Source organism: Nansenia antarctica (genome assembly GCF_963989245.1).
Source record: "Nansenia antarctica genome assembly, chromosome: 1".
In the NCBI taxonomy this organism is placed as follows: Eukaryota; Metazoa; Chordata; class Actinopteri; order Argentiniformes; family Microstomatidae; genus Nansenia; species Nansenia antarctica.
This window is the reverse complement of record NC_137674.1, coordinates 84,246,641-84,269,919: the sequence shown is the minus strand read 5'-3', so window position 1 is coordinate 84,269,919 and position 23,279 is coordinate 84,246,641. Positions and strand designations below refer to the sequence as shown.

Genomic DNA, 23,279 nt, shown 5'->3' with positions numbered 1-23,279 from the left:
CTCCACCACAAGGCTCCTGAGGGCAGTAGGGATCAGAGGACAGGCCCAACGGAAGGCAATCAGAGAACTGTCCACTGCAGCAGAACGGAGCAGTCACTGGCTGTGGCTGAAACGTAGGGACCCAACATGGGCTCCCAAATGACCACGTGGTGCCACCGTGCGACACACACCCAGGCCTGATCAGCCTGTGGTGGGCCAACCTCGGCAGAGGGTGTCTTGTGATAACTGGCCGAAACACCCAATGAGGTCGGGGACCACAACTGAAGATGTGTCGTACTGGTGGCACCACGTGATCATTGCCAAATTCCACTCCACCCAAGAGGACATCTCCAACTCCACTCAATTGTTGTGCTGAATATTTAGGGATTTTAACAACCAGTCCTATTAAGAATCCTATAAATTAACTTTATTCATGAGATTTTAGTTATACTCACTACCTTTTAGAAATACATCTAATTGTCATTTTAATCATACCCCTATCCCCAGCTGACTTAGAAGAGGCTACGGTAATTATGGTGATCAGCGCATTTAGATATGACCGACATGTCAGTTGGAGACGATATGGAATGTTCCGCATGCTTCTGAATTCAAACGGCGACACTTTAACTGTCTCATTAAGTTTGAATTTATGTCTGGTACTTAGCGCTTAGCCCAGTGCTGCAGTAAAACCTACAGCAACAGTAAGGCTGTTGGAGATGTGCCTCGAGACACAGATAGCCAAGAATACTTCATACTGAAGTAGGATGACATAGAGAGAGGAAATAGAGAGAGAGAAATAATATAAAGAGGTAATTTATACACATTTCTGACCTATCCTTCTGACCTGCCTATAGGCAACTGGATCTGAAAACAATGTCTCTACATTTTACATTTTTGGCATTTAGCAGACGCCTTATTCCAAAGCGACTTACAATCGATACATTTCACTAAGCAAGTGAATCATCAACCCACCAGTTGTAGCAGGAAGAGTAATCTAGCTCAGGCCAGGGGCCATTGGCAGTCGTTGTGATAGGAGAAATAGAGAATAGATAGATTTCTTTTTCACCTATGCCATCATAAAGGATATCTGACAGTGAGAATGTACAATTTTGTCTCAATAGCCAAACAATTTAAATGCTTAAAATACAGTGATGTAAACCAATTAGAAGAGGAGGACGAGTGATTAAATGAATAGCAGTTGTAGGGTAAGATGGACCATGTCTGTATCTATCACATTTCCAAAACATGACTCACCTCTCTCCTCATGGAACTTCTTGCACGTTTTGACAGCAACGAATATGTCTTCCTTCTTCACAGGGTCCCCCTTTATATAAAACATGAATATTACAATTAAATAAGCATGTTTTGATGACAACAACAGTTCCAAAATCTAAGCTGCTGCTCTAGAAAATAAAATATCTGGTATTATACAACGGATAGATCCGGTCCATCCGTGCCGATATCCATGATATACACACGGCTAAATGGAATGTTGACACATCTTTTCATATTACTCCACGTTTATTTATTACCATTACATTCTTACCGTTGCTTAGCAACCGATAAACAACTGTTCAGCGGACGAATACACTTACAATAAAACATAGTTCCGTTAACATACATTAATTAATAGTTTGTCTTGTCTTTCTTTTGTGAAATATTGGATATTGGCACAGCTAGGGGGTGCATATATAATGGCACTCGTGCCTAACCACCCCGCTAGCTGTGCTAATATCCATGATATACCACGGCTTCTCGTTCCATAACGCTTAATTAGCTGTTTGAGAGTAAAAATGTGCATTGGACATCATTATTATCACTGATCATCGATGATGATTGTCATCATTAATGTTCTCCAGTCTCCTGCTCATAATACGACTTTGGCCGTCACACTGCTGCTAGAGGGGAGAAGCACCCAGCTGATAGTGGATAGCTCTCCTCCACCACCCTGGCAGATCTAAAGCTTTTACACTGAGTGATCTGTATGTTTTCAGAATTCAAGACCATGGGAAGAACCCAGGCTATTCAGAGATGAGAGAGTCAGGAGGATAAAGGAAAAGGAAATAGGAACACATCGACACTTGCAGAGGAAAGACACTAAACACTTTCAGAGGCATATGGTAGTTCCTCCTCTAGCTATTATGTAAAGCAAAGGCAGACTGCATATCAAGTAATGAAGAGTCGCTGTCTGAATCGTTAACTGTGTCAGACAGGAATACAAAGCATGAGAATACTCAATAGAGGAAGGGGGGAGGTGAAGAGGGGAAGAGAGGGGAGAGAAGGGAGGTGAAGAGGGGAAGAGGAGAACAAGGGGATAGAAGGGAGGTGAAGAGGGGAAGAGAGGGGAGAGAAGCGAGGGGAAGAGGGGAAGAGAGGGGATAGAAGCGAGGGGAAGAGAGGGGAGAGAAGGGAGGGGAAGAGGGGAGAAAGGGGATAGAAGGGAGGGGAAGAGGGGAGAGAGGGGATAGAAGTGAGGGGAAGAGGGGAAGAGAGGGGGTAGAAGGGAGGGGAAGAGGGGAGAGAGGGGATAGAAGCGAGGGGAAGAGGGGAAGAGAGGGGGTAGAAGGGAGGGGAAGAGGGGAGAAAGGGGATAGAAGGGAGGGGAAGAGGGGAGCACATGTTTGGACAAAGTTATCACAAGATAGATTTCAAGGTAACGTATGCACCCGTTCACTGTGCTTGTGTAGAGCTCGTGGGACAGACTCTACAGTTCAGACAAAGGGGAGTAATGCAAATGAAAAAATGAAAGAAGTTGGCTGCTACAAAACTACACTAACACTTGCATAACGAACAGCGTAAACGTGACTCCTGCGTTAGGAGAGGAGGGCGGGGGTACCCACACACAGGGGCAGCAGGGTGAGGGCGGTGGCACAGTCTCTGGCTGCGGGAGAACCCTCTGGGTGGGTGCACAGCTCTGGGACGGCCGTCAGACGCGGTCCTTTACCGTTCTCCCAGATATACAGCGCTACCTGGAACAACAGGGAGGTGGATAAGTACAGTGGCTATAGAAAGTCAACACCCCCCTTCACTTTTTCCACATTTTGTTGTGTTATAGACTCAATTTAAAAATGATGAAATAGAAAACAATTGGGATCAATCCACACACAATACCCCAGAATGACACAGTGAAATTAAGTTAAGAAATCTCAGCAAATGTATTAAAATTGAAACACAGAAATACCTAATGTAATACCTTCATGTAATTTTGGAATCAATATTTTAGTTTTTATAGGGTCTCTGATTTGCATAGGAATCAATTACACACAAGTAATTAGTGTTAATTGAGAAATAGATCTTACAATCCTAATTTAATAACTGATGTACTGCAATATGAATTAATAGTAATGAGAGTCATCAAACGTGTAACAATCTCACCTCGTGTTTCAGGTCGATAGTAAAGTCAGATTTCAGAGGGTCGTCTCTCACTTTGGTTGCAAGCCTAAAAGATCACAGTCTGTTAGCGTTTGTGATGACGACTGATGAAACAATGATCAAGAACAGAGCATTAATTGCAGTATAGTGTAGTGGATTTAATGTGGTGACAGGAAGCGCTAGAGTAAGTGTGCAACAAGTCATTGGCACTGTCCCCAGGCAGACTGAATTGTTAGCTACGGTTTTCCAGAATGTAGAGATACAGACTTCAATTCTCAGTACATTTGATATAAAACCACAACATATTCTTAAATTCTGAACTTCCGGTCTGCGTGATGAGCAGGTAGGACGCGAAGTTCAGAGCTCTTGAATCCGTTATTCAATCCGTTATCATCAACATTATTTTCACTCCAATAGTTGTTACTGTGTTATAGTATCATAATACTTGCTTTTATTTACGTTTTCAAAGTTTTTACTTTTACCTTTAGCCTCCAAATCGTGAGCAGTCGATACTACAATGCCGCACACGCGTGCTACTATGCAGGCTAGCTCTCCTGATGCTAACCCTGACCCTACTAACAAAGCTAGCTCCACCGAAGCGGTGCTACTAGGGGCTATAGCCGGGCTGCGCGAGGAAATCAAGGGAATCAAGCATGACATCAGTGCTGCAAAGAATGACATCTGTACCTCTGTTGACACAAAAATAAAGAGCTTGGCGGACCTGATGAAAACTGAAATAGCTGCGGTGAGAGTCGAGCATCACCAGGCGGTGGCTGGCATTCAAGCTGAAGTTGGCACCCAGGTTACCCGTATAGATGAGCTGGAGCAGGGACTATCCCACTGGTCCGACGAGACGACCGACCTACAGGCGCAGGTGCGTTCTCTGACAGCGGAGGTAACATCTATCCGAGACAAATGCGAGGACCTGGAGAGCCGCTCACGCCGGAATAACATTCGGGTGCTGGGCATCGACGAGGCTGAGGGCTCACGCGACCCTCGCGAGTTCCTGGCTAACTTGCTGAAATCCATGCTGAACCTCGAGGAAGCCCCATTGCTGGATCGGGCTCATAGGCTATACTCCCAGCCGAGACCAGGAGCGTCCCGTCCTTTCATAGCAAGGGTCCACTTCTTTCATGTCCGTGAGGAAATTCTCCGACGCGCCAGAGAAGCGGGGCCGCTCACTCATAATGGGAAACGAGTCCTCCTGTTCCCTGATCTCACGGCAGCCGTTGCTAAGAAGAGAGCTGCCTTCAACGACGTCAAGCAAATGCTCCGAGGCCAGCAGGGTGTCAAATTCAGGTTTTTACACCCAGCCCGGTTCAGACTGACTTTCGAGGGCAAACATAACATCTTCAGCACCAGGGAAGAGGCGGAGTTGTATGTGAAGGAGCAGGTCCTTTCCTCCAGGGATAAAGGTTGAACAGTGCACTTTCGTTCATATCCGAACGATGGGTATCCACAGTCGGGCTGACGATTGGGCTGTTTTTCCTCATGCCCCCCAGTTTGAGGGCTGGTTTGTGTGATCTATCGCTGCTGGTAGTATACATCATTACACTTTTTTTATTATTATTTTTTGCACTATTTGGCGGTTGATGATAATACTATGCAAATTGTCAAAGTGGTACCATCAGCCTGTTCGTGTTGTAGAGCGTTACTACTTTTGTTGCTGTTAGCCTAACGCCTTTTCATATAGCTTGCTAGGCATATTTTGTCTTAATAGAGTTACCACATTATGTTATACTTGGTTTATGTTTGATGCAATGGTGATTTCAATTATATAGCATCTCTGTATTGGAGCAGTACAACATGTCTTCACTCAATCAGAATTAGCAATACAGAATGCTGACATTCAGTCAGAACTAGGTAAGAGCATGTGGGCTATTGAGTCATTTTAAAATACAAGATAGTTTTGTGGTGAACCGGGTATTAAACAGGGGGAAAGGTACCGTTATTATATTGCCTGGCCATAATTTGATTATCCGGCCTATAGAGATTTTGCTAATCTATGTTCACAGCAACATTAGCACTGTTTACGATGCATCCCAGTGTTTGTTCAATTCAGGGAGTGTTTTATTTCTTTCATTTTTCACAGTTACATGGTAACAACTTAAATCTATCCGTAGGTGAAAGTGTTGATCATTTTATACTAAAGTAGGAGTTCTTTTGGTAGGTTGTTGTTGTTTTTTCTTGTGTATCGGATAGTTGCCAGAGTAGTTGGTGAGTCGCGAGCGACTATCGAGAGCTGAGATGCAGGGGTGGATAGTTCTTCCCCTCATTTCTCTATCTGTTGTTTGTTTTGGGGTTTTATTTGGGTTTTATTTTTCACAGGGACCAGGGGTTATTCATTCAGATAATGACACTCGTTTACAAAATGTAGCAATTTGTTATGACTAAACTCACGATTGTGAGCCTGAATGTCAGGGGGCTTAATTCGCCAAATAAACGTACAACATTTTTGGATTTCCTCAGAAGAAAAGCAGTTGATATAGCTCTAGTACAGGAGTCACACCTTCTATCTAAAGACACCCATCGTCTGGCTAACAGACATTATCATGTGATTGCTTCATCGGCTGCCAACACTAGATCTAAGGGCGTTGCGATCTGTCGCCGTACTTTGAAATATGACATCCTGGGAGATTGGGCCGATCCGGAGGGTAGAATAGCCTTGGCTGAAATTCAACTAGAGGGGGAAAAAATTGTGCTGATCTCTGCCTATGCACCTAACAATTATGATAAACATTTTAATGATTTGCTGACCAATAAAATGTTGGAATTTCAAATGTATTGTGGGAGCGGACTTTAATGCGGTATGGGATTATAAAATTGACAGAACCACGGCGTCCGAAGCCAGCGACCAGAAACAAGCCTCACTTGCTCTCCGTGCGTGGGCCAATGCTTTGTGCGTTGTTGACTTATGGCGCTTGATTAATCCCTCGGTTAAGGACTTCTCATGTTATTCAGCGAGACACAAATCATTTTCAAGAATTGATTTTATTTTTGCCTCCAAAAATCTTTTTTCTGAAATAGCTGACGTGGTCCATGTACCATTTGCTCCTTCTGATCACAAAGCAGTGGTCTGCTCAGCTTCACTTAGAGTTGGGACTAATAGGGCCCCTAGATGGCGTTTCAATAATACCCTTTTACGTAGTGAATCGTTTGTTTTGCAATTTAAACCACAACTGGAAGAATTTGTAAACATAAATAAGGGTTCAGTTGATGACCCGAGAGTGCTTTGGAATGCCGTCAAAGGTTTCATAAGGTCCAACACAATCCTGTTTTCCTCAACCCGCAATAAGGCCAGAGCAGAGAAATTAAATCAACTTGAATCTGAATATGCTCGCCTGGATAATTCACTTCAGCTTAAGTACAGCGACAGCACCGCATTACAGCGTAATTTGGTTAAAAAAGAAATAAACTCTTTACTCAAACAACGATCAGAATTCCTTATTCACCGGGTCAGACAAAATTACTATTTTAACAGTGCAAGACCCAGCCATTTATTGGCCTTGAGGTTAATGAGCGGTTTGCGGATATTTCTGCTGTTAACACAAGTAATGGTGTTATTTGCACGGATCCATTGCATGTTAATTCATCCTTTAGGTCGTTTTATGCTGACATCTACACCTCGTTCCAAATTATTATGCAAATTATATTTTTCTCAGATTTTCCTAAATAGTCGATGCAAATGACAATCAGTATAATTTTCAAGTCATCAACCGTTAGAGTATAATTCAAATTTTATTGAACAAACCTCCCAATGATAACAGTATTTTTTTTTTTAAATAAAAAACTCAAAATGCACTGTTCCAGATTATTATGCACAACAGAGTTTCAAAACATGTTATAGGTTGTAAAGAACTACAAATTGTAATTTGATGAATTTAGGGTTAGGAGGTCATATTAGGAGGTCATATTTACTGAAATCAAAAGCTATTTCAAACAAAAACATCTTAACAGGTCAAGTTACATGTTAACATAGGACCCCTTCTTTGATATCACCTTCACAATTCTTGCATCCATTGAACTTGTGAGTTTTTGGACAGTTTCTGCTTGAATTTCTTTGCAGGATGCCAGAATAGCCTCCCAGAGCTGCTGTTTTGATGTGAACTGCCTCCCACCCTCATATATACACTGCGTTCCAAATTATTATGCAAATTATATTTTTCTCAGATTTTCCTAAATAGTCGATGCAAATGACAATCAGTATAATTTTCAAGTCATCAACCGTTAGAGTATAATTCAAATTGTATTGAACAAACCTCCCAATGATGACAGTATTTTTTTTAAAAATAAAAAACTCAAAATGCACTGTTCCAAATTATTATGCACAACAGAGTTTCAAAACATTTTATAGGTTGTAAAGAACTAAAAATGGTAATTTGATGAATTTAGGGTTAGGAGGTCATATTAGGAGGTCATATTTACTGAAATCAAAAGCTATTTCAAACAAAAACATCTTAACAGGTCAAGTTACATGTTAACATAGGACCCCTTCTTTGATATCACCTTCACAATTCTTGCATCCATTGAACTTGTGAGTTTTTGGACAGTTTCTGCTTGAATTTCTTTGCAGGATGCCAGAATAGCCTCCCAGAGCTGCTGTTTTGATGTGAACTGCCTCCCACCCTCATATATATTTTGCTTGAGGATGCTCCAAAGGTTCTCAATAGGGTTGAGGTCAGGGGAAGATGGGGGCCACACCATGAGTTTCTCTCCTTTTATGCCTATAGCAGCCAATGACACAGAGGTATTCTTTGCAGCATGACATGGTGCATTGTCATGCATGAAGATGATTTTGCTACGGAAGGCACGGTTCTTCTTTTTGTACCACGGAAGAAAAATATATATGAGGGTGGGAGGCAGTTCACATCAAAACAGCAGCTCTGGGAGGCTATTCTGGCATCCTGCAAAGAAATTCAAGCAGAAACTGTCCAAAAACTCACAAGTTCAATGGATGCAAGAATTGTGAAGGTGATATCAAAGAAGGGGTCCTATGTTAACATGTAACTTGACCTGTTAAGATGTTTTTGTTTGAAATAGCTTTTGATTTCAGTAAATATGACCTCCTAACCCTAAATTCATCAAATTACCATTTTTAGTTCTTTACAACCTATAAAATGTTTTGAAACTCTGTTGTGCATAATAATTTGGAACAGTGCATTTTGAGTTTTTTTATCAAAATAAAAAAAATACTGTTATCATTGGGAGGTTTGTTCAATAAAATTTGAATTATACTCTAACGGTTGATGACTTGAAAATTATACTGATTGTCATTTGCATCGACTATTTAGGAAAATCTGAGAAAAATATAATTTGCATAATAATTTGGAACGAGGTGTACAGCTCTGAGATTGTTCATGATAAAATTGCTTGTGATTCATTTCTGAATGACCTGCAATTGCCTAGTCTCGCAGCAGATGAATCTGCATCTCTCGACCGGCCTATCTCCCTGGAAGAACTCAGAGGGGCAGCTCAAGATATGCAAAGGGACAAGTCTCCTGGCATTGACGGCATACCACCTGAGTTTTACCTTCTCTTCTGGGACATTTTAGGCCCGCTTTTGCATGAAATGATTTTGTTCTCTATTGAGAAGGGCTCCTTTGCTAGAGATGTTAATATAGCGTTGATCTCCCTGCTGCTGAAAAAAAACAAAGACCCCGTGGACTGTGGGAGCTATAGGCCGCTCTCCCTTTTAAACTCCGAAATTAAAATTTATGCCAAGGTTCTTGCACGTCGGTTACAGACTTACATGCTCAAATTGGTTCACTGCGACCAGACAGGCTTCATCAGGACCAGATTGGCTTCAGACAATATGAGGAGACTCTTACACATCATAGATGGTGCTACCTCATTTAATTCTCCTACTGCGGTGCTGTCGCTGGACGCTATGAAAGCATTCGACCGTTTAGAGTGGTCCTATTTATGGACGGTACTTGAAAAATTGGGTTTCGGTACAATGTTTTTAAATATGATCAAGACGATTTATTCTAATCCTTCTGCAATGGTAATGACTGGGAGGAATTTTTCGTCACCGTTTGCGATTGCTAAAGGCTCCAGACAGGGATGTCCGCTCAGCCCATTACTATTTGCGCTTTCCCTGGAGCCCCTGGCTCAGAGGGTCCGCCAGTCGACCACAGTCACACCAATTTCTATCGGTGGCACTCAGCATCACATATCCCTATATGCAGACGATGTACTTCTGTATGTAGATGATGCTCCTCAATCCATTCCCCATATTCGGTCCATCTTTGATGCTTTTAGCGCCATCTCTGGATACAGAATAAATTGGACCAAGTCTGCTCTCTTGCCGCTAAATGAGGCCATGAGGAGTGCAGTTGTGCCCTCCCAGATTCCGATAGTTACCAAATTTAAATATTTAGGCATTGACATTTATCCCTCACTGCTGACTACAGCTAATACCAATTTCAAGAATTTCCTTTCCAATATAACACAGGATTTGGACAGATGGGTTGCACTGCCGAATTCCCTGAGGGCTAGGGTTTCCATAGTTAAAATGAATGTGCTCCCCCGAATTAATTTTGTAAGTTCTATGCTTCCTCTTCCTCTCCCCGCTCTTTATTGGAACAAATTGCAATCTGCAGTTACTAAATTCATCTGGAGAGGTAAACGACCCCGAATTAAATTGACCACATTACAGCGTGAGAGACAGGATGGGGGCCTTTCTCTACCTAATTTTAAACTTTACTATTGGGCTTTCACACTGCGTCCTCTGGTAACTTGGTTTAATCCCATGGCTGAGGTTTCTTGGCGTGCTTTGGAAGAGGGATTGACATTCCCTCTCACTCTGAAGGAGGTGCTGTTTTCCAACACTCCACCTGCTCAGTGTAGGCGACAGTTTGGCCCAATCATTTCTCAATTAATCAGTGTCTGGCGAGCAATGACGAAAACGTGCAAACTGCCCTCTGGATGGAACCCCTGCTCACCAATATTTAATAATGATGCACTCTTAATTGGGGGGTGTCCGATTAGATTCCAACAATGGGCTGACGGGGGTATTCATTCATTGGGCGATGTTATTGGGGATAAAGGTCTTCACTCTTTTGAAGAGTTACGAATTCAGTTTAATTTACCACGCTCCTCCTTTTTCTTTTATTTACAACTAAGGGCTGCTATGAAAACCTATGGGGTCCCATGGAAGGAGCCACTTCATAGGCACCCGGTGCTTGTTGTTCTGGACAGGGTGGGTAGTACGAGGGGCTTAGTTTCCACATTATATGGGTACTTCCTGCAGAAAACATACCTCCCATTGGCAGTTGGATCGGTATGGAAGGTGGACATTCCGGACTTAGACCTAGAATTTGACTAGGATAAAGTGTGGTCAGATGTCCTACAAACATCAAGGAATCCTGATCACCAACAAATTCATTATAATTTTATTCATAGGACTTATATGACTCCTCGGAAGATGTGTACTATGAAAATCATAAATGACCCCAATTGTACTCTGTGTCCTCTGGGGGTTGTGGGCACATTTATGATTTGGGAGTGTCCAGAGGTTACAGAGTTTTGGGTAATGGTCGCTTCTAAACTTTCTGCTCTGCACTCTGTGACGATACCCCCTTCTCCTTCTGTATTGATCCTCAATGATCTTTCCCTGTTACCCCTCCCTCAAACTAAAAAACGCATTCTGTTTGCTGGTCTGACGGCAGCAAAGAAAATGGTTGCCACGCGTTGGAAGCCTCCACATTCACTTTCATTTAAACAATGAGGTTTAAGTTTTTTGGATGTTGTTTATTTGGAACTCTCTACAGCCCGTATGCATGGTGCTAAAGAGGCAAATATTAATTTGTGGATATCCACAGCTGTCGATCTTAAAAATCTTTTGAGTTGAGTGTAGGTTATCACAATTGTAACTGACTTGTCCTCTGGTCCCTGGGGTGGGTGGGTGGGGGTTATTTGATTTACTTTCTTTTTCGTTTTGGGTCCCGACTTGTAATGTATGTCCCTAATACCTAGATAGCTATATTGTAATTTGTGTGTTGTGGTGTGGTTGTATGGGCTGTTGGGGGCGTTGATTGCAGGATGTGGCCTTGTTTTGTCATTATGTTTGTTTGTTTTAAAAGAAAATAAAGAAACATTTGATCACAAAAAAACATATTCTTAAATTCTCAGTATATTTTATATAAAACTACAACAATAGCAACAGTTATTGCCCCTGCGAAGCATATTTACTGAGATGAGCTGTGGCTGCTGCTGTTACCGTCTACGTCACAGGAAGAGAAATGGAAATTGCGGCCTTACCGGTCAACAAGAGGGATGCTCAGGGCCCAGGCAGCAGAGAAGTCTGGGTATTTAAACACAGACGGGTTCTCAGCGAAGGCGTAGTGATGGATGATGGTCGACTCCTCATCATGGAGCGACTTTCCCAGGAACCACTCCTGAGAGACGGACGGTGACATCGTCAATGCACGGTGACGGTTATGAGCGCAGTTCATATTTGATTTGGCAGTTGGTCATACTTTGGCAGTTGGTCATACTTTGGCAGTTGGTCATACTTCATCAAGATTTTTGATGGTTGTTAATGTTTCTCTTATAATTAATCATCTAACATTCGTTAATTTACCAGATAAAATGTATCAAATCATGTATGTTTAGTAGTTTTATTGGAATGAAAGAATTCCAAAACACAGTGTTTTTTTTTTTTTTTTAATGCCATCATCTCAAATAACATAACATAACCAAGGAGTCCATAAATTGTCTCACATCACTGCTTTTCTATCAAAATAACCCCCAAATATTTAGCGTTATAATTGTCAATCACACAAATCCAAATCTGGTTGCAAATCTGGATAATCATGATGTTTTATTTTCTCTCTGTAGATAGAAGCTGCACATTAGAGGAGTTCAGCAGGGGAGGCTGGTGGAGGACATTTTTGTATATCGTTAGCCTTATAGCATAATTGCCTAAGTCATGCTTCACTTGAGGTCAGCCGAGCCATCTTTGTATGTAGTGTCAAAAATGCCTACGTCAAAGAGATGACTTGGGCAGATGGTGATTTTGGAGTGTAACAAGCATTCTGATAGGCTGATGGCATAGGCAATAATGCACAGTGAATCAGCAGTGTTAGGAGAGTAGAGTTAGGCAGATATCTCAATTTGGCCAAAATATGACTTAGGCAATTATGCTATGAGGCTAACAATGTGTTTGAGACCATAGCTCATTCTATCACGGGCATCACAACGAGCCTGTCCTCCGATTTCTACCTCCACCAGCCTCCAGCGGGGTTCAGATACCGAACATCAACACTGTTCATCCCGGGAGGAAGAAAAGCATAATGGTAATATAGACACACATCTTAGTCTTGTCTTCATCCAATTAAGTCTGAGAAACACTCAGGACATGTTGTTATGGAATGGGATGATGGGCTGGTTAGGATGAAAACAAAGCTGATTGGTCTAAAGGGTGTGTGTGTACTGTCAGAGAGTGTGTGGCGTAATTAAGTAGATCACCACAATGTCGCATACAATCATCTCAACATCCCCAGGTATGAGGCAGGCTGTGGAAGATGAGACAATAATGAATTCCACTTCTCGCTCGGAATTGGAATCCCACACCGGTTCCAGAACGCCCCATCATCAAACAGATGGTTGGATTCAATTAATTGTTATGCGTGATACGTTTTTTCAGGGGGAAGAGAAAAACTGGGAGAGGTGTAATTAGCTTGATGTTTTGGGATGATACTTAGCATGATATCCTTTAGATGATTTTGGTGGGTTCGAGGCAGCTGAAATCTCTCATTATCTCTCTTTAGTTAAAAGTCTGGTTACCCTGCTGGGGCTTGTGAACCAACTTGAAGCTCGTCAAGAAGCACAAATTACCCATAATGCTAAGCAATTTGTGAATTCCAAAGATTGAGCTACTGTATAATAAATTACTGTATTGTAAGCCAGGCAATTTGCAATATTAATAAACCCTACACAAACAAAACAGAAGTTCAAACATTTGTTTTTCTGTATTTACGGGTGCAATATGGAACATTAGCTTCCTAATGGGTGTAATGTCTATGTTTAACTGGTAGTGATCAGGGGATGAGACGCCTTGAAAGAAATATTTCATTTAAGAACACTGTTTCGGCCTCGAAAATCCCTTTCAAAAATGGAGTGTCCTACACGACATTTGGTTTGTATACAAACATGTTGTTACTGGGAAGGGGCCAGGGGTGTTCTAGGGGAGGGGCCAGGGGTGTTCTAGGGGAGGGGCCAGGGGTGTTCTAGGGGAGGGGCTAGAGGTGTGCTAGGGGAGGGGCCAGGGGTGTTCTAGGGGAGGGGCCAGGAGTGTTCTAGGGGAGGGACCAGGGGTGTTCTAGGGGAGGGGCCAGGGGTGTTCTAGGGGAGGGGCCAGGGGTGTTCTAGGGGAGGGGCCAGGAGTGTTCTAGGGGAGGGGCCAGGGGTGTTCTAGGGGAGGGGCCAGGAGTGTTCTAGGGGAGGGACCAGGGGTGTTCTAGGGGAGGGGCCAGGGGTGTTCTAGGGGAGGGGCCAGGGGTGTTCTAGGGGAGGGGCCAGGGGTGTTCTAGGGGAGGGGCCAGGGGTGTTCTAGGGGAGGGGCCAGGGGTGTTCTAGGGGGAGGGGCCAGGGGTGTTCTAGGGGAGGGACCAGGGGTGTTCTAGGGGAGGGGCCAGGGGTGTTCTAGGGGAGGGGCCAGGGGTGTTCTAGGGGAGCGGATCTTTGCCATTCTGTCTCTGGTGACTGTCTCTTCGAATCGTGCAGAAACACAACAGCTAATGTCTGACTCTGCTATTCCATTTCGGTTTATATTATGATTAAGGAGGATATTGTTGTTGGCCAGAGGCGGCAGATTCCCAACAGACTTACGCCCTGGGATCCTTTACCTAGACGACAGGTGTTGCATCATTTCAGACAATGCAATAACGCATTGCTTTCTAGTTATACTTTTACAAAATTGACATTGACCTACGAGTACTGTGGAGATGCAAAACCATTAATAAAACAACTAGCTAATCACCCAGAGACACCTGGATGCTGAATATCAGAGGGGGGGAAATAGCTTCTGTGACAAGCTCTGAGTGCAATGGTTGATGACACCTTAATAAAGCGAAAATGCACAGCGATTCCTGCTTACACCTGTGCTTTTGGTAAAACGCAATCATAACAGCATTATCGTGCATTGAGAGAGAGGCCTCTGGACCATGGGGCTAAAGAGACTCTCGCTGTATCTGACAGTCTCCTCTACGTGCTGGTCGGGCAATAGCCTTGTACCGTCCAGCTACAACACACTGCCTTTAATGTAGCTAGTGAGCAAGGGGCGGCTGTGGCGCAGGAGGTAGAGCCGCCGTCTAATGATTGCAAGGTTAGCAGATCGGCGGTTCGAGCGTCGGCTGGCCACGTGTCGAAGTGTCCTTGGGCAAGACACTGAACCCCGAATTGCTCCCAGTGAGCGGGCCGGCGCCTTGCATGGTAGCTTGCCGCCATTGGTGTGTGAATGTGGGTGTGAATGGGTGAATGAGAGGCCGTTGTAAAGCCCTTTGGATAAAGGCGCTATATAAGTGCATTTACCATTTAGCAAGTAGGCTGTAACTCAGTAGGGGACATTCTTCTCAGTTTTGGGCAAGGAGAAATGTAACAAGTTCTAATGCTTTGGTCCGCATATGTGACGCGATCTGGTGGAATGATCAAGGAGGGGGCAAAGTCATTTTTCTGTTTTTTACATATGCTTAAACTACAGATTGTAAGCTTTCAAATGATGTGTCATACATAGACATCGGGAAAAAATGTAAGACGACATGAGTATTTGAAACTTACACTTCACCTTAACCCTGAAAACTAAATCCTGAGAAAAAGCCTTTCAAAGATTTGGGACTTTTTCACACCTTCACACCGGCAGGTAATGGGCGGTAACAATAGCTGGTTAACCCCACCCCCAACCACTCCCCCTCTAGATTGACAGCAATACCTGTCAGTATTGGTCACTGGGTCAGACAGCTATAGTTATACAGCTATAACATTATTACCTAGCAAGGTATTACCTAAGCTAATTACCCAGCTTATTATTATTATTTATGGTTGTTGTAACTGTTATTGTTAGTCTTTTAATGATACAAAAAAGTCTTCAATCAGAATCAGAATTTATTTTACAGTACACAAGAATAACAATATTTTGCTTTGGTTCTTCAACAAGGTACATAGTCACAATAATAAGTAAATAAGTAAAGTAAGTAATGATAAGTATAAGTGATGGTAGTCGCACTACAGCAGAACAATAGTGCGACAAGCTGTGCAAAGTACAATCAGTGTGCAAACATTAGTGTTAGTCACTGGGTCAGATTGACTTTTCAAAGAGAAGTTTACAGGACATAGCTAGATATTGCTAACATTATCACCTAGCAATGTTATTACTGTAGCTAATTAGCCAGCTTATTATTATGGAGGCATTAAGAGTAATTTGCTGATGTCTTGTGCTGGAAATAGTGTAGTGCTCAGTAGTCAATGTCCAGCCTTATAGTTCAGTTTCAAGTTTCAAGTATAGTTTGAATTGAGGGCAACAACTGAGAACATACAACAGACTATACACAGGTAAGCATGCAAGGTCTGTGAATTGACTATCAATAGATAATAAATCATGACACAGTTCAAAATGCTGTATCTATGCCCAACTGTTCTTGTTATTCAACAAAATATTGCCAGTGAGTTGTTGAGCTGCTGTGTCTGGTGGGGTGGAGGTCTTCAAAGCTGCAACAGAAAGAAGATAGTACATTAAAATATTACCTACAGTTACTGGCACTCCATATTCATAAAATACTACCATACCATGTTCATAAAATAGCTAGCCTAATACATGACAATGATAATTACCTAAAGTGCTCAGAGTAGTGTGTTTGGCGTTAGCCAACTAGCGGCTAGCTCGTTCATAACAAACAAAGTTTGTTTGTTATGTTTTTAAACTTTTAATATTTCTGTAATCTATTACACTTGACATGTTACAGTATTCCAGTATTACACACTGAACATGAGTCTTACACACAACTTTTACAACGTAGACATACTAACCGTACTTACAACGTAGACAGACATTTCCGAGCTACAACAATGCTAGCATGCTAACAACAATGGTGGCCAGCTTAGTACAGACTGAACTGGTTTCAGTTAGTTGCTAGTGGGTAATAATAAAGAAATGTCTAAATACACGAACACACTGGTTTCAACTAGTAACTAACTTAACTAACAAAGTCGCTATGTACATAAAATAGAAGATCTTACCTTACGAGTGGAGTGGAATGAACAAACAAGTACTCTGCTTCCTGACTCCTCTCGTAGCCAAGTCGATCGACCAATGAGAAACAACCTGGATCCAGTTTCTCCACTCCCACAAGGGAAGATTTCCCAGGCTAAAAATAAGCTTATTTTGTTGATTAAGCACACGTATTTAACTATCGTAAAACTGCTCGAAAAAATAACGAGTGGGTAGTTCAAAACCTTAACTTGTGTCTGGTGACAAAAAAACGAAATCAGATTTTTGGGTCAGAAAAACTTTGAACGCTGATTTGAAGCCTTTGCACTTTGCGCCCGTTTTGCGAAACCACCAGATCGCGTCTCTTTATTATTTGCAAAATGTTCAGACTTTTCTTTTGAAACACGGAACTACCGGTACGTTTCAACGTCGTTGAGAATCACAACACAAACTCGCTAGTCAAGCCAAACTACTACAACGCAATGGATTCGGAGTAATCCCCACTGCTACCTAGTTAACTACAACACTACTTTACATTGTTAGCCGTCATTGATTTTCCACAACGGGGAAATGTATTCACGTTTTTCGAAAGAAAAGTCTGATCGTTACATCGGATCCCGACATGAGGAACAAAGCATTAGAACATGACACATATGACACATATGACAGAATGAAATGGCTAACAAGGTTGGAGGGAGGGTGCACTCACTTTCCTCCTGTCAAACTTCATGAGAGCTTGTAGCAGTGTGGTCAGCTTCACGCTGGTCTCCTCCTCCAGGAACACGATCCAGGAAGAGTTTTTCCCAAAGGAGGAAGATAAGCTGAGGAGGCAATACAAGCACCGGTCACCCCACTTCAAATGGATTGAATCAGTACACTCCTGAAAACCTTTTGTGGCTTTCTTGATAAAAGTATGGCAGATCGCTGAGGATAAGTATATGTAATAGTGTATAGATTATATTAGATTAGATTTATTGTCCCCAGGGGGGAATTCATTTTCACACCACTGTACAGTATACATATATACATACAACACTGTATAACACAGACAACAACAGACAGCAGTACACATGACAGATACACAAGTACACACACTCAGCGCGGTCTATTATTTAAGGCAACAATGGCTGCGGTTATAGCTAATCTTATGATCTTATGATGTATGGTACATGGGCAATAGACACATTTACAATTAAACTAAATTATGTAACGTATTCTGTAGGCATACAAGATACTCAAAAACAAACTAGCTTCACTACACAGTGGCATGTTTTCATACAGTATAGCTTTCACTAAACTGAGGATTGTACATGATAAGGCTATTTGTTCATTCATATAGAGTTAAACACGATAACGTTTAAGATTCAAATGTTTTCCTGAGTTATCTCTTTCTCTCCTCATTTAACATAGGTTGATTTACAAGGGAATGGGACAAACAGAACAGAGCCAGAGAGACAAACACACAAAACAAGAAACAGTAAAACAGCTAGAAGGGTAAGACCTGGACGTGAAGTATGAACTAATAAGCTGACGTGCAGACTACAGGTTGAAAGCAATGGTGAATATGTGGGTTTTAAGGGCAGCTTTGAATATTTACAGATACATATATAAATATATACATATATACATACATACATATATACAAATATATTTTGAATATTGAATTTTATCCAGGGTTGGAGAGTTGCGGAGATCCTTGGGGAGAGAGTTCCAGAGGGTGGGGGGGGGGGGGGCTGCCACACTGAAGGCTCTGTACCCGAAGGTCCAGAGTTTGGCGCTGGGTTGGGATGAGGAGGCCCGTGTTAGAGGACCTCAGAGTTCAGGATAGGGTATAGGAGGTGGTGGAGGAGATCGGAGAGGTACTGGGGGGGGGGGGGGGGGGGCAAGCCGTGGAGGGATTTGTAGGTGAGCAGGAGGAGTTTAAATGTGAAGTGCGGTGGTGTTTGACCGGGAGCCAGTGGCAGACAGGCGAGGTTGGGGGGTGATGTGCTGCCTGGGCATAATCCCCTGAGACTAACAGGTAGAGGCAGCTTTAGGCAGCTTCAGAGATAAAGATCACAAGCAGGTCAGCTTCTCGTGAATGCCAGTTGGTAATGGGTGCTTATCCAGGCCTGACAGGTCTGAGGTGATCAACCTAAAAAGCACTTTCAGCGGCCGCCCCATGCTGCCAAGGAGCTGGTAGGAGCGCTTCAGACACTCTTCTTCCCATCAGCCATCAGGCTGTATTATATAACGCTGCCAGCCAGCTGTGGTGGTGACTCCTCCAGGCAGCACGGTGGTTCATGAGGCCCACGATGGTCATCTCTAATGGACTTAACACTTAATCAGCCATGAGGGGTCATTTGAGCCCGTGAGTTAAAAAGAAAAGTGTTATATCTTTGCACTTCTTCCTAGATATGTGTGTTCTACCACCCAGTATCCTTACATTTTCAAAATCACATCAGGATAAGCTAGTATAAAGCTATTTTGCAGTTTTTATGTGTAGGAAGCAGGCTAATTTACAAGACGTGCCAACTAGTGATCGTTGTGTGTAAATAGCAGCGTAGCATTGTAAAGAGGGGGTTTGACCCCCTTTTTTACCGACTCTTCTAGAAGGTAAAAAAGGCACGGCTGTTCTAGTGTTAAGAACATTGTGTACATGGACTATAGAACACTGTGTTCATGACTATAGAACACTGTGTTTATAATAATATTAATTACCTTTTATTTGTATAGCGCTTTTCCTGCAAACGTTGCAGCTCAAAGTGCTCCAATCATTATATAATCATAATTTTATTATTTAGTCATTTAAAGGCAATATTAAAAAGATGGGTTTTTAGTCTTGACTTGAACATATTTACTCGTAGTGCATTCCACAATCTGGGTGCATAAAATGAGAATGCAGCCTCACCAAATCTCTTCTTTTGTACATGTGGTACACAGAGAAAACCAGCATCAGAAGACCTGAAAGCTCTATTGGGCTGATATGCTAGCAAAAGGTCTTTCAGATATATTCTGGTGCAGTGCCAGTGAGAGCTTTATAAACAAGCAGAAGGACTATAGAATGGACTATAGAACACTGGGTTCATGGACTGTAGAGCACTATTATGACCTCACACTGTATTCTTTAACAAGGTTCTTAATATGCGTAGCTGTGTTTCTCTTTCAGTCTGTCCGCTTGTTAAGTCTGACGTCAAAAGTGACGTTTAGCCATTTCCGAGTCCAAACCAGACATTCCCCTCACCAGAGTACCTGTGAACTACAGCGGTAGAATGACAGTTTAATCGTTTTTTAGACTCGGATCTATTCATACAACAAGAGGGACAGCACTTTCCCGTTTTCTCCATAGTGTCAGGGTATTTGAGCCTCGGAAAAGCGCTATATAAATATAATTAATTATTATTATTATTTCGGCATTTCGAAGACAGCGCCTCAGCCAACGTTGGACCCGGAAACACGTCACGACTTAACAAGCGGGTACCGTTCTGTTGTGTCCACTCGATGTATTCCCTATTTCCATTCTATTTATTCCCTGTTTTTCTTTTTATCCCCCTCCTATACTCTTTTTAAATCTTGCTGCTGTTGTGAGAGTAAAGTAATTTCCCTTCGGGGATAAATAAACAACTTCAACTTCAAGGAGCTACTTACTAAGGCAGCAGAGGCAGAACACTCCAGTCTCCCTCATTGTCTGATAGACTGTGAAGCAGGAGTACGGATGGCGGGTTCTGAAAGAGACGAGAACAATCTCTGTAAGGGCAGAGGCAGGAATTAAACACTTGTTACAGCTGCTGCAAAGCCTGAGCAAGGCCAGCTAGAGACAGCCAGTCTTCTTCTAAAAGGTTAAGATAATGGTGTTTATTTTATTAAAGACCACAGAGGAACAAGGAAACACTTCAGTATTAAATACTTCCCTGTGTTGTATTATGAATATGCACACTACAAGGTTGAAGTAGCACAGTGGAATTGTGAAAACAGCAGTTGGAAAAGGAAAAGCAACCAAGGATATTACTTTTTCATCGAAATTTTAAGGGTACAAGACTGTGTTCAAAGCACTACACGAACAAATCTAGTGATTATAAATATTCCATGCTAATCGAGCGCGGAACATTTCACCTCAGCTTCAGGCGCTAATGGTCTCTGTTTCGTTCGACATATCCACTGTTGTCAAGTCTACCCTGAATACAATAGGAGAAAGAGTCTGTAGGCCTATGGCTAGATGTATGTAGCTCATCGTCACTTTAATTTGGCAGGATTTATAAAGCAGGAAGGAGAGTCGTAATGAAAAGGTGTGTGTGTGTGTGTGTGTGTGTGTGTGTGTGTGTGTGTGTGTGTGTGTGTGTGTGTGTGTGTGTGTGTGTGTGTGGTCACGTCACTGAGGAGGGCAGGCCCATGACGCTGCACGTCTCTGGTTCCTGTGTTAGGATAAAGTTTTTTTTGATAAATCATTATTCAACAACCAACTGAAATTCCTCGTATATATTGTTAAGTCTGAATGAAAGTAGCTTTTTTTCTCCTTCTTTTTTTTCTGAGTGGGGCAGTCCCACTCATATTTTTCCTTTTATTGACAGATACAGTAGAGATTTAGACAGGAAGGATGGGTGAGAGAGAGAGGAGGGATGACATGCAGGATATGTCCGCCAGCCAGAATTGAACCGGGAACCCTGCGGTTACGCGGTCGACGCTTAACCCGTTACGCCACCTAAGCGGCCCAAATTAAAGTAGCTTTAAACCATAATTTGTTTTTGGAGATTGAGAGTAAGAATGAGATTGAGAGAGATTGAGGTATCCACACTTATCCAGGACTTTCAATCAAACTTCGTCTCAAGCCTAGACAGAGTGAGGAATGTAGAGGGCGTGTGAGGGTTGTCAACAACAGCCCTGGGTACATTTCACACTGTTTCACACTGGGAGGAAAACAAAGCTTCAGTTCAGTCGACCACAGGGTTCATTACAGCACGGTCGAGACACACACACACACACACACACACACAGAGACACACACACACACACACACACACACACACACACACAGACACAGACACAGACACAGACACACACAGACACACACAGACACACACACACACACAGACACACACACAGACACCCACACACACACAGACACACAGACACACACACACACACACACACAGACACAGACACACAGACACACAGACAGACAGACAGACACACACACACACACAGACACAGACACAGACACACAGACACACAGACACACACACACACACACACACACACACACACACAGCACGGTCGACTCATCAGCCTGGAAACTGAGGGCGGTCTTTCTCCTCAGGGGCGCACAGTAACTCTGCAGGCAATTTTATTTAAGCGATGAACCCAGCCTGTGTACAGTAACTAAACCATATTAGCCAGGCAGGGATTTGTGTGTGTGTGTGTGTGTTTGTGTGTGTGTGTGTGTCTCTGTGTGTGTGTCTCTGTGTGTGTGTGTGTGTGTGTGTGTGTGTGTGTGTGTGTCGTCCCAAGCAGCAAGCGTCTCGGACAAACTTTATCTTCCGAGCTAATCTTCACACGATGAGGCTTACTCATACTCACTTTGTCTCTGAACTTGACATTAACTTCACCTTAGGCTACTAACAAAGCTTTCCTCTGCTAGAGTGGAATAAACTGTATGAGTTGAATAATTGAATATGTTGAATGTATGATATATAGGGCCCTATTATGCACTTCTTAACTTGCCGTCTTAAGTCTTAATTAAGACGCACCGCCAGGTTAAGACCTACCGCCACCCTTATTATGCGCTTCATACGCGCTACTGCTATTATGCAGGTGTCGATAGGCGGCCACACATAAGACGTAAAACTCCCGTGCATATATTGCTCATTGTGGGAGTGTTCATATGTTAATGAAGTGCACTAGGCGCCCCTGCTATTATGCGATCTGACTTTGCTCCTAGCGCTAAGAAGTGGTTTGAAAAGTTCTTAAGTTTAGACTTCATGCACGTTTTGAAACACGAGCGCGCCTCCGCGGTTTGCGCATGCATGTGGGCACACATGAACACGCACGTGGCTCCACGGCAAGACGTCAATTACGGTCACAGTATAAATGCTTCATTTCAGAAGGGAGAGGCAGAGAAGCACGCTGACCTCCTTCTTAGGACTTCCATAATAGCATAGCGCTAAAGACTCAACGCAGCCGGTTCTTAAAGGGAATGGCACCTGGCACGCTGATTGGGTTGATTGAGAAGACGCCCAAAACACACCCATGACTAATTTCTTTGCTTAGCGCCGGGTTTTAAGCGCCCACTACCGCACGCATAATAGCAAAGTGGCCTTGACCACGCCTCCACGTCTTAAGTTTAGATCTACCGCCTCGTCTTATTGATGAAGTGCATAATAGGGCCCATAATGCTATAACCCATAATGTGACATAAATGGACTGACTTGTATAGGGCGTTATTCCAAAGCACTTTACGACGGCCTCTCATTCACCCGTTCACACACACATTCACACACCAATGGCGGCAAGCTACCATGCAAGGCACCGGCAATTTGGGGTTTAGTGTCTTGCCCAAGGCTTGCTCGACATTGAGTACTTGCGATTATTAGACGCCGGCTCTACCTCCTGCGCCACAGCCGCCCACTGATGTATTGTAATTGTACCCACATGTGTATATTTCTATGTGCATGTGTGTGTATGTAGTATGTACATAGTATATAGGTAGTATATGCAATTTGGGGAATGGGGAGAAGTCTTAATTGCA

The 23,279-nt window shown here is 42.9% G+C and overlaps 1 protein-coding gene across 1 annotated transcript in view; it reads right to left on the bottom strand.

Annotated features, from left to right (window-relative positions):
* Positions 1–23,279, bottom strand: part of b3glcta (beta 3-glucosyltransferase a) — a 115,014-nt gene that overhangs the window by 23,617 nt on the left and 68,118 nt on the right. Inside the window, exons 5-10 of the mRNA XM_080535039.1 lie at positions 20,186–20,262; positions 17,268–17,379; positions 11,614–11,750; positions 3,355–3,418; positions 2,820–2,948; positions 1,234–1,303 (exon numbers count right to left, since the gene is read on the bottom strand). Coding sequence (XP_080391165.1) covers positions 1,234–1,303; positions 2,820–2,948; positions 3,355–3,418; positions 11,614–11,750; positions 17,268–17,379; positions 20,186–20,262 — 589 coding nt within the window. The remainder of the gene's footprint in view (positions 1–1,233; positions 1,304–2,819; positions 2,949–3,354; positions 3,419–11,613; positions 11,751–17,267; positions 17,380–20,185; positions 20,263–23,279) is intronic.